The 12,003-nt window shown below is 45.4% G+C and overlaps 1 protein-coding gene across 1 annotated transcript; it reads left to right on the forward strand.

Annotated features, from left to right (window-relative positions):
- The first annotated feature begins 196 nt into the window (after positions 1-196).
- On the forward strand, positions 197-11,647 carry snrnp70 (small nuclear ribonucleoprotein 70 (U1)). Its single transcript, XM_069177633.1, has 11 exons — positions 197-381; positions 775-928; positions 1,040-1,102; positions 1,548-1,602; positions 1,692-1,756; positions 1,866-1,928; positions 2,971-3,052; positions 7,458-7,559; positions 9,586-9,688; positions 9,777-9,994; positions 10,026-11,647. The coding sequence occupies exons 2-11, from the start codon at positions 782-784 to the stop codon at positions 10,556-10,558; spliced, it is 1,431 nt and encodes a 476-aa protein (XP_069033734.1). The 5' UTR covers positions 197-381; positions 775-781; the 3' UTR covers positions 10,559-11,647.
- Positions 11,648-12,003: the final 356 nt, after the last annotated feature.

Here is a 12,003-nt window from a genome sequence, read left to right on the forward strand (position 1 = left end):
TCCATTATATTTTATAACTAAAGATTTGAAGCTAAATTGTATTTAAATATATCTATATATTCTATATGATATAGTCAAAGAAGAATATACTCTTATCTGTCCCCGCGAAAAGGCGTTCACGCCATAGTCACCGCCCGCTCCGATTTACAACACTTGTCATCGTTTTACGGCAGCCCGCCATTTTAGTTTAGACGGACCAGGCACCTGGCCCGCACACATTGACTAGCTGGTAGCTGCACGTTGTTGGAGCCCCGAACTATTTTACTTTAATCCCTGTTGGTCCACAGCTGCTGCAGTACCGTGGTCCAGGAGACCTGCATCCACCGCCGCTGCCTCCTGTGGTCCATGGTGTGAAGGTCGCCGAACCCTGGAGGAGAAAAGGTAAGCCTCCTGTTCTTAGCCTCTTGTTAGCACCGTTAGCTCGGCGGCTAATGTAAAGGGCTCCATTAAAGTTGAACGCTAAACTAGCGTCGGGTGATTTGGAGGTTTCAGCTAGAGTGAAAACGGTAATTCTTCCACCTGTGACTTTCACTCTCTCTGTGTTTAAAGTTGGGATGTTTGACCAAGTGAAGAAACGAACAGCGTGATTTCTGGGGAGTCGTGAACACAACGATTTAGCATAGCATGCTAACTGCTGCGAACTTCCGCTCCTTGTGCTGCCACCCTCTCTCTCTCTCTCTCTCTCTCTCTCCCCCTCTCCCCCCCCTCTCTCTCTCTTTATTGGCAACATAGATATGAATTATGAACTAATTAGACACGTTATTGTTTAATTAGGTGAAAAATGACGCAGTTTCTGCCGCCGAACCTGCTGGCGCTGTTTGCGCCGCGGGACCCGATCCCCTTCCTGCCGCAGCTGGAGAAACTGCCGCACGAGAAGCACCACAACCAGCCGTACAGCGGCATCGCGCCGTTTATCAGGCACTTCGAGGTGACGGGACACCTTTAATTATCATCTTTCATCTTTTATCTTCACGTTCATCTTCATCTGTCCTCCCTATGTAGTCATATTTCTCTCTTTTAATACCGCTCTTTGTTTCAGGACCCCAGAGATGCCCCCCCACCCACACGGGCAGAGACCCGCGAGGAGCGTCTGGAGAGAAAGGTGTGATGCTTCACCTTCAAGTTCCTCTGACGTACTTCCTGTCAGACTGATGCCTTATAAAGGAGTATATAGAGATGTATATGGACATGTATACACAAACACAGTCCAGTGATGTTCCTTTGGGTTATTTAGGATTTAAGAACAGAACACCTCAGTGAGTGTTGGATGACTTTAATGAGACTGAACCACTGAGATCTCGGTGTTTACAGCAGGTTGTCTTTCTCTCAGCTGACCAGCTCCCTCTCGGTCTCAGATGCACTTATGACACTAAAATACCCCAAAGCTCTGAACCACGTCGTGTTTTAACTTCAGTTAAACGATACTGGATTCAGGAGAGGTTGACAATAGGACGGTAGCGTGTTCAGAACCAAAACCTCGTATCATTACGAGCGCAGAGATCTCCATCTGACTGACTGTTTCCTGCTCGTCTTTTTTTTTTCTGCAGAGGAGAGAGAAGATCGAGAGGAGGCAAGCCGTCGTGGAGACAGAACTCAAGCTTTGTAAGTGTGCGACATTATCCACCTCTTTTCACCGTGGATGGTTTTTAGTGGATGAGACTAATCCCGCTCTCCTGTTTCCATGACACCAGGGGACCCTCATAATGACCCCAACGCACAAGGAGACGCCTTCAAGACTCTGTTCGTGGCTCGAGTGGTTAGTATGCCTGCAATCCTACGTTTCAAATGTTCTAACATCCGGTCCGCGGATGAAGAAAATGTTCTGGCTCTTTGTGTTGACGAGTATTTTTCTCTGTGTGCTGCAGAACTACGACACCACAGAGTCCAAGCTTCGCCGTGAGTTTGAGGTCTACGGCCCCATCAAACGGGTGAGTTCAGCTGCTGTTTTATGTCTCTAAACCTCTTCACGTGTTTACAGACTGAACTCTGAATGTTCTGAAACACTCTGAAACCCAAAGGACACTAAAGAAGCAACAGATAAGAAACCGTAAAGATATGATGTTCTTCATTGATTTGAATTTAACACCTTGAACGGCATGTTTTTGTGCTAATGGAACATTTTGGTTGAAAGTTAATGGCGTACACTGAACACTGCACCCCAAGTAACAAACTCATGGAGAAATAATCCGTCCCTCCAGTTTATTTGGGATTGTTGCGATTGAAAAGTTAGATTTTACGGCAGATTTCCTCACAATGTTGGTGTCATTTCTTGCATGACTTTTAAGGGAGGTTTTTTTTGTGGAAAATTGCGGAAATTCCCAAAAAAATAATTGCCAGTCAAGAAAGACATTTTTTTTTCTAAGCCTGACTTGATGAAATAATACGTGTGATAATAACCATCCTGCACATCACAGAAATATTTTAGTTCCAATCTTTTTTATTTTTTTTATTTATTGAACTTTTAAAACTATGAGGCTAAAAGTTACAAAAACCTGCTAAAAGTGACAGCTTTACAGAGCAGTCGGTGACTGTAATATAGTAGTTATTTTAATTTTAAAATTTAGTTATTTTTTTGTTAATAAAGCCAGTATTGTTTGAAAAGACTTACTTTATGCCGTTTATACTTTCAACACATCTTCCGACGACGCCATTTTTTGCAGAAAAACAAGTGTGAATTTACAAAAAATTGCAAGCTCCCTCAAATATTGCGGAATTTGCTTGAATTTGCGTTGATTATCAGGCATCTTGGTGTCCTGAAGAGACTGAACAATGAAAGAAAATAGAACTTTGCAGCACAACTGACCTGATTGAATTTATCTGATTGGTGGTTTTAAATTACATGGCACTGTGTTACACACACACACACACACACACACACACACACACACACACACACACACACACACACACACACACAGACAGCTGATGACATCCCAACCAACCCCGTGTGTCCCTCCGTCTCCTCTCCAGATCTACATCGTGTACAACAAGAGGACGGGGAAGCCTCGGGGCTATGCCTTCATTGAGTATGAACATGAGCGGGACATGCACTGTGAGTACCGACACGCAACATGAAGTCAAAACCCTCTTTATATACTCATGAAGTGTGACATCATCAGTTGAACACCCTTCCTCTGTTCTGCATGCAGAGTTCTGTAATTAGTATTAGTATTATTATTATTATTATTATTATTATTATTATTATGTGGGGGAGGGGAGGGAGCTTCCTCTAACACTGGGGTTAGTGAGAGAACTGATGGTTCAGACTACTAGATGTACAGTCTGCATGTTGAGAGAGGTGTGCGAGAGTGAGTGTGTGTGTTTGATGGGTGTCATCAGTCGACTAATAGTATGGTGTAGGAGGGGAAGTGCTGCTTTGATTTGGGGCATCATGGGGTGAGCGCGAGGTAGCCGTGTGTGTTTCCTGTGTGATGCTGAACATCTCTGCCTGTCAAAGGGCACATTGTCTTTGAGCTGTTAGGAGTTGTAGCTCTGTGGAACAGCAGCTCTCCTGGTCGGACTGTGAATGGTAAGCACGAGGTCAGACTGGTCGCCCAGCATCCAACGGGGGTTGTTTTTCTTTCTCTTTTTTTTTATACCATCTTCTGTATGCTTAGGTGTCCACGTAGTTTCTCTTAAGTGTGTATTGGTGGTCTTCAACCCTGGTCATGGTGAAATGAGTTCGGCTCACCACCGTAGTGACAGATGTGAAGCTGGTGGTGATGCCACAGTGAAATGCTGTCTCTTTTAGACAATTGAATGGTGCCATCTAACTCCATGATGCCATTCAGGGATATCAGTGCGATCAGCTCTTCAAGACCAGAGTTGCTGAATCACAGCAGGGGATGGACTGAGGGGGGATGTGGGGCTAAACAGTATATTAATTGTGTGTTGTTCTCATTGCCACTGCAGCCGCCAATCTGTGATGGCTATTGATCAGAGCTGGCTGGCAGATGATGATGGTTATGATACATCTACACCCTACTACCACAGCTCAGTATATGGTTGGTATAATGGGTTTGTATGATGGGTAAGATTTCTTTCCACCCTCCATCTCCTACATAGGGAAGAGGAGCTACGTTCAATGGGTAAAGCGCCTTCTTGCAGGCCCGAAGGAGCTCTCAGTGCAGCTACTGCTGCTTGGATCTTAGGCTTTGACCATTGAACGCACCCCTGACCGCTAGTCTACGCAACGTTTCCCCGATCACTCTGCCCTTCACGTTAAAGCCACCTCAGGTTAGCAGGCTCATGGTGTACACAGACTGAGCCTGCGGAGGGACACGCGGTCCGTGAACAAGAAGTCCAGGTGTATTGTTACCGTTTAGATTGACGCCTAAAGATGGGCTGATTTCGAAGCTGCTTGTCGGAGAACGAAGGACGCAGTCTTCAATCTTTCTGATGAGTTAAAATGTCTCCTCGGAAAGATGTTTGACCATATACAAATATCAAAAACCATACTTATGTTTAAAACTAGTCAGACCAAAGACTCACTCGTAGTTTCAATTTATATAGGTTAATTTACTGTTCTCAAATAGAGAAACAAACATGGTTGTTGAATAAGTATTGTGACTTCCAGGAGGTCCAGTGATCTGCTTGTCTGTCCAGACTTTGAGAGGCCGTCAGGTTGGAGAGCCTCGTTAGTTTAATGTCACCCGGAGCCCGTTTGATTAAAAAGAAGTCTGAGCTGGCTTTAATGAAAAAGGCAGGTGAGGGGATTCCCTTGGTAATTCTGCTAAATGGGATATCCATACATTATGTGCTACATAACCAGGCAGTTAATCATGAATGTAGCTGCACAGATTCATTCATAACAACAGTTAGTTCACTAGCTCCTACATTAAATACGTCAAGAGAATCAGTTACTGACCGAGTTCATGTTTCCAGACATGTTAGCGAGGAACACATTCAACTGTCAGTAGAAGTTCCTCTCAGTGGCTAAGGGTTGTGATAAGGCAACTCCTCTAAACAAGGAAGCCCAATGTTTTGTTTTTGTTTTTTCTTTGTTTGTGTTTTTGTTTTTTGTTGTTGTTTTTTGTTTTTGTTTTTGTTTGTTTTTCAGTTGGTCAGTTTTGGTAGCCCTGGTAGGGGTTTGGTAAGCCCCTATCATTGGATGGCTTGTTGTCATAGTGACTACAGGAAGTGGAGGGGGAGTGGTAAGGCCCCCAGTAGAGGTGTTGTGACGGTGTTCTGGTGCCGAGCTGCTTTGGTAAGGTTCTGAGACGGGGCAGACAGTGAGAGGGTATGGTAAGACTATCAACTAGTGCTGGGTGGTATGACCAACAATATATATATGACCAACTATACATGTATATGACCAACGATACATATTTATGACCAACGATACGTATTTATGACCAACGATACATATATATGACCAACGATACATGTATATGACCAGCGATACATATATATGACCAAAGATGTATACATGACCAACCATACAAACATGAACAACAATACATATGTGACCGACAATATTAATGACCTAAAATATAAATGTGACCAAAAAACATGTATGTTTTGAAAGATTCTGCCGGTTCGACAGTATGTTACGATATTTCTTAATACATTTCTTTATGGCATTATTATGTCATGTAGATATCACAATAGTGGAGTAAAGACTAGTTTTCTTCCTTTTATATGCTCAAATCTGCCCAATCCAGAGAGAACCTGATTACGTGTTGGTGTCTCCACCTCCAGCTCTGCTGCAGTGTCATTTCTAGTTGTTAGCATGATCAGTGGTCCGCAGCGTTTCAGCCTGTTACAGAGAGTTGGATGCGAGTTCTTAGGAGTCCCCCGCATACACGCCACACAGGCGCCTTGGCAGGATATAACTTCAGCTCAGTCCAACAATCAACCACAGCGTTTGTTACCGCATTGAACTTTCCTATTTTAGAGGTGTACTGCCCAGCACTACCATCACCTGACCTTGTGTAGGGGAAGGGAGTTTGGTAAGGCCCCCCCGGACTATGTATGCTATGACTGATGGGTTTTGGTAAGGCCCTCCAATGGTTCACCCTCAGGGATCGTCACACCACAGCAGTGGTGCAGTCAGGATGGGCCGCCTGGAGAGTCCCCCATCATACAGAATGGACCCCAGCCTGTAGGGTGGTATGGGGGGGGGGGGGCTGGTGACTCTGTCGGTGTGGAAAAGGTTTCCAGAGACACCTGTTGAAGAGTGGAAGATTAATTTAACCAGTGATGAGAACGATAACCGAGTCAGTGGTCCAGTTCAAACCTCAGGACTCTGTACGAGCTGCAGATATGATTCTGTGATGTTGATAACAGCTGGTCGTGTTAAAGTAAATAAATACCGATTTAAGACGATGTCTCCATGAAACCTCTATTTATCCACATATGAAGCAGAACCTTTCACACGGCCTCTTCTGTAGTGACTACAGTCTGTGTAAAGCAGTAATGAAGAGGTTTTTTTTAAATTATTATTATTAACCCCCGAGCCTCATTTGAAGGATTAAAAAAAAAAAAAAAAAAAAAGTTAAAAAAAAAATTGCTCAGTATTTGAGGTTTCTCGAACAATTAAGCAGCGTTCAGTGCTGTCACATGCGGTTGGATCACACCTTTAATGGACTTAACACTGACAGTGCAAGAAGAAAGCACAGCAGTTTTACCAACTTTTAACTTTTGCTCGGGGAAAATACTGGCGCTCACATGCATACCGTGGTTACCAAATTATTTTTATATATATACATGTATACACATATACATGCATATATAAATTAATAAACATGGATTATATAGATCAGCTAGCTTCCTAAACGAATTTCAAAATCAGCAGATGTATTTATTAGTATTTTTATATTACGAAATCACATCTGATGTCATCAGATCTTCTGGTTTGTTTGCTTTGAAACTGCAAACCAGCCACAAGCAGAGTGTGTCTGCACAGAGACCCTCCTCTGCAGGTGGTCTCGGTTCAGGTGGGTTCCCATCAGCACCAGTTGGACTATTCCTGATGGACCCGAGTTCATCAGCACACAAGGGAACCTGATGATAGAACAGTCAGTTGTTTGGCTGGTCGGTGTCAGTACGGATCCATCAAGACATCATCGCTGACTAAACCTAAAAAAAAACCTACAATCCGGAAATCCTAGCAAACAGTTAAATATTATATATTATATTGGAAGAAGCCCAGCCTGAAGTGATTCAAACAGGACTGCTACAGCCGTCTTTAAAACATTACAACTGGCTCCCAACATATCAGAGCTGTGATTTTTAGTGGACCGCGGTGTTTTAAATGGTATAAAACGTATCAATCACTCATCGGGTGGAAGGAAGTCTGCTCCCATTATCCTTCGGCTTTTACCCAGAGAGCAGCCACCTCTCCTTACCTGCTCCTGGTCAGTATGAGAAATGCACTGTTTGTTTCCTTGGCCACCGTGGTGCAGTCGTGCTCCCGTTTCACCTCCGTCTTCCCTCTCCCCGTTCCTCCTCTCCAGCCGCCTACAAGCACGCCGACGGGAAGAAGATTGACGGCAGACGGGTGTTGGTGGACGTGGAGCGAGGACGCACTGTCAAAGGATGGCATCCCCGCCGGCTCGGTCAGCTGCTCTTACCTATATATCTATCTATCTCTCTCATATATATATATAAAATACACACACACACACACACAGTGGTGTGAAAAAGTGTTTGCCCCCTTCCTGATTTCTTATTTTTTTTGCATGTTTGTCACTTAAATGTTTCAGATCATCAAACAAATTTAAATATTAGTCAAAGATAACAAGTAAACACAAAATACAGTTTTTAAATGAAGGTTTTTATTATTAAGGGAGAAAAACAATCCAAACCCACATGGCCCTGTGTGAAAAAGTGTTTGCCCCCTAAACCTAATAACTGGTTGGGCCACCCTTAGCAGCAACAACTGAAATCAAGCGTTTGTGATAACTTGCAATGAGTCTTTTACAGCTGTGGAGGAATTTTGGCCGACTCATCTTTACAGAGTTGTTGTAATTCAGCCACATTGGAGGGTATTCCAGCACGAACCGCCTTTTTAAGGTCATGCCACAGCATCTCAATAGGATTCAGGTCAGGACTTTGACTAGGCCACTCCAAAGTCTTAATTTTGTTTTTCTTCAGCCATTCAGAGGTGGACTTGCTGGTGTGTTTTGGATCATTGTCCTGCTGCAGAACCCAAGTTGGCTTCAGCTTGAGGTCACGAACAGATGGCCGGACATTCTCCTTCAGGATTTTTTGGTAGACAGTAGAATTCATGGTTCCATTTATCACAGCAAGTCTTCCACTTTCCTGAAGCAGCAAAACAGCCCCATACCATCACACTACCACCACCATATTTTACTGTTGGCATGATGTTCTTTTTCTGACATGCGGTGTTACTTTTACGCCAGATGTAATGGGAACACGCCTTCCAAAAAGTTCAACTTTTGTCTCGTCAGTCCACAGAGTATTTTCCCAAAAGTCTTGGGGCTCATCAAGATGTTTTCTGGCAAAAATGAGACGAGCCTTAATGTTCTTTTTGCTCAGCGGTGGTTTTGGTCTTGGAACTCTGCCATACAGGCCATTTTTGCTGAGTCTCTTTCTTATGGTGGAGTCATGAACACTGACCTTAACTGAGGCAAGTGAGGCCTGCAGTTCTTTGGATGTTGTGAGATCTTTTGTGACCTCTCGGATGAGTCGTCGCTGCGCTCTTGGGGTAATTTTGGTCGGCCGGCCACTCCTGTGAAGGTTCACCACTGTTCCATGTTTTCTCCATTTGTGGATAATGGCTCTCACTGTGGTTTGCTGGAGTCCCAAAGCTTTAGAAATGGCTTTAGAACCTTTTCCAGACTGATAGATCTCAATTACTTTCTTTGGATCTCGGCATGATGTCTATCTTTTGAGGATCTTTTGGTCTACTTCACTTTGTCAGGCAGGTCCCATTTAAGTGATTTCTTGATTGAGAACAGGTGTGGCAGTAATCAGGTCTGGGTGTGGCTAGAGAAATTGAACTCAGGTGTGATAAACCACAGTTAAGTTATGTTTTAACAGGAGGGGGCAAACACTTTTTCACACAGGGCCATGTGGGTTTGGATTTTTTTTTTTCTCCCTTAATAATAAAAACCTTCATTTAAAAACTGCATTTTGTGTTTACTTGTGTTATCTTTGACTAATATTTAAATTTGTTTGATGATCTGAAACATTTAAGTGCGACAGACATGCAAAAAAAATTGGAAATTAGGAAGGGGGCAAACACTTTTTCACACCACTATATATATATAAATAGAGATATATCTATCTATAATCTATTTGATGGACGGATGGAACAGACAGACAAGCCCAGTGCATCATGGGAGGTTATATATTCTCTGACATCACGTGAACGCTGGGAGGCCCATGCATCGTGGAATTCCCCATCTATCGGTCCAGCAGTGTGGATGTGAAGATCTCAGGGGGGGGGGTTCAGATGAGCAGCGCCGGCTCTCGTCAAAACATTTTCATAAATTGGAGCTTTTCGCTGCTTTTTAAATCTCTAGCTCAGCAGCCACCCAACAGACTGAACACTCGGTTATTGCATCATAGCAGCACGACTCGACACACGATTAACCCTCTCTCATGTTCTCGGTGCAGGAGGAGGATTGGGCGGCACGAGGCGAGGAGGAGCCGATGTCAATATCAAGCACTCTGGACGAGACGATGCATCCCGCTACGACGAACGTCCTCTCGGGGGGGGGTGAGCTCTTTCACTTCAAGACTCGTTTGGTGTAAAACTGTGTTCGGCTTCATGCGACAGTGCTGACTCTGCTCTGGTTGTCCCGCAGTGAACGTGAGCGCCCGGAACGGAGGGAGCGCAGCCGGGAGCGCGACCGGGACAAGGACAGGGAACGCCGGAGGTCCCGGTCCCGCGAGCGGCGCAGACGCACCCGGTCCCGAGAGAGGGAGAGGGAAAGACCGGTCGTTGCCGCAGAGGACGGCGGCATTAGTAACCGGCGTCGTGAGCGAGAGAGGGAACGTGGGGGGGGGGGCGGCGGCTGCGGCAGTGGCAACAGGGACAGGAGGAGGAGGAGGAGGAGACAGCAGCAGGAGTAGGGAGAGGAGTCGAGACCGGAAGAGGAGGAGCAGGAGCCGCGATCGTAAGAGAGACAGGGAGCGAGGTAAGGGGCTTGACGGGGAGGAGGTTGGCCAGGGAGACGGGCCCCCGGAGGGCGGCGAGAGGATGCTGGAGGAACACGAAGGAGAGGCAGGGGAGGGCGTGGAGGAGCGCAGAGACAGGGACAGGGAGCGGGACAGGGACAGGGACAGAAGACGCAGCCACAGGGACAGAGACAGACGCAGGGGCGACCGGGACCGAGACAGGGAGCACAAGAGGGAGCGCGGGGAGAGAGACAGGGGGGAGCGCCGGGAGGAGCGCCACGGCTCCCTGCGAGACGACATGGGCCCTCAGGACGACCTGGGCAATGAGGAGGACGGAGGAGCGCCGCCTCACATGGAGGAGTACAGTCAGGACGGCATGATGATGGACCAGCAGTCTGTCCCATCGGCCGACGGCTACGGCTCCAGTGAGAACGGCTTCAAGATAGAGCCGCCGGGAGACGAGTACTGATGGCCCCTCCCACCTGTACATCCCTCGTTTCATTGGCTCTTCACTTCCTGTCAAGGCCTTCATGACTTCAGGACTCCCTGAGTATCAAACATGTAACTAGCTTTCCTGTCACTCCTGGTCAAACATTCAGTTCGGTGTCACTGCACGCGTCCAACAGATCTGATCTCCCTGCAGTGGCAGATTTCCTGCGTTGCCCGACTAATCCGTGCCACTCAATGTTTCAGATGACCGTAGTCATAGTATGAGATGGGATGAACTTTAAAGGGACAGTTGGGATGTTTTGAAGTGGGGTTGTGTGAGGTTACTGTGTGATAGTTAGTGGAGCCACTTGCAGGAGATGGGAGTTTTAGAGAACCCTGCGGCTGGAGCAGCATGAAAGCCAATTGGAAGGGGGGGGTTGTAGGCGGAGTTAGCAACAAAACACACTTCAACCACTTCAAAAAGATGCAGCATGTTTTCATCCAACGGGGAAGGGCAGCAGTTCCCTCCATCTCTGCTCTCTGCAGAGCCTCCAGACTCTGAGGTGTTCTGGTCTCCCGCTGCCTCCATCAGATCCAGAGGGATGCCAGAGTCCTGCAGTACCACAGACTGACCAGAGGAGGAAGCGGAGACCATGTGTGGTGAAAGGAGTGTTTTTGTAAAGGGAGTCTGGTGGCTGTGAAGAGGGGTGTAAAGCCTTCAGCTAGGTGGTGAAGATGTTTTGTTGTTGGGTACATGGCTCCACCTCTGCTCCTCCAAACGGAGGACACGCTGCCCCCTATCTGCTGCAAGGAGAACCACGACTACAGACAAGGACCTCATACAATCCCACTACATCCGGTCCACACTGTCCCTCTTACAAACAAAGACTGGTTACTTTTGAGATGGTAGGTCTTTCATTTCCAGATCCATAAAGCAATTACTGTAGATTATATGTTCATTCGGACCCATGTTCCAGTTTCTTTTGTATGTGAAATTGAAGGAAATGTAGTGTTGTGACAATTGAGGGCAATTCTGTTTCTTCACTCTGGAATTATTTTTTAATTATATCTGCTGTTTGTATGTTAGATTTGCAGGGTCGTTTTAATAAAGATGTGACTTAAAGCCGCAGATCTCTGCTCTTTTCTTGACTTTGGGGGGGTGGTGGGGGAGGTTTTTAATGTTAACAATTCTTTAACAGTATAAAACACTCCTGGACAACATCACAAAAGACATTATTTATTAATGTCACATTAGTTCCATAATTATACAGTTGTAATTGCAATTAAGTTTCCTCCCATCAGTAATGAGATCAAACAAGAAATACTGCAGTCTGTATTAAAATATGGAAACAACGGCAACAATAACACTTTAAATACAATATCAGATAAAAGTGATTAATTTAAAATGTTACCTTTGTGTTTATTTTTGCTATAAAGAGTTCATTTTAAATTCTAACCTGATAATAAATGATTATATGAAAGTCT

The sequence above is a fragment of the Embiotoca jacksoni genome, unplaced genomic scaffold (genome assembly GCF_022577435.1).
Source record: "Embiotoca jacksoni isolate LCO1_2020_lvr unplaced genomic scaffold, fEmbJac1.0.p SCAF_76, whole genome shotgun sequence".
NCBI lineage: Eukaryota > Metazoa > Chordata > Actinopteri > Embiotocidae > Embiotoca > Embiotoca jacksoni.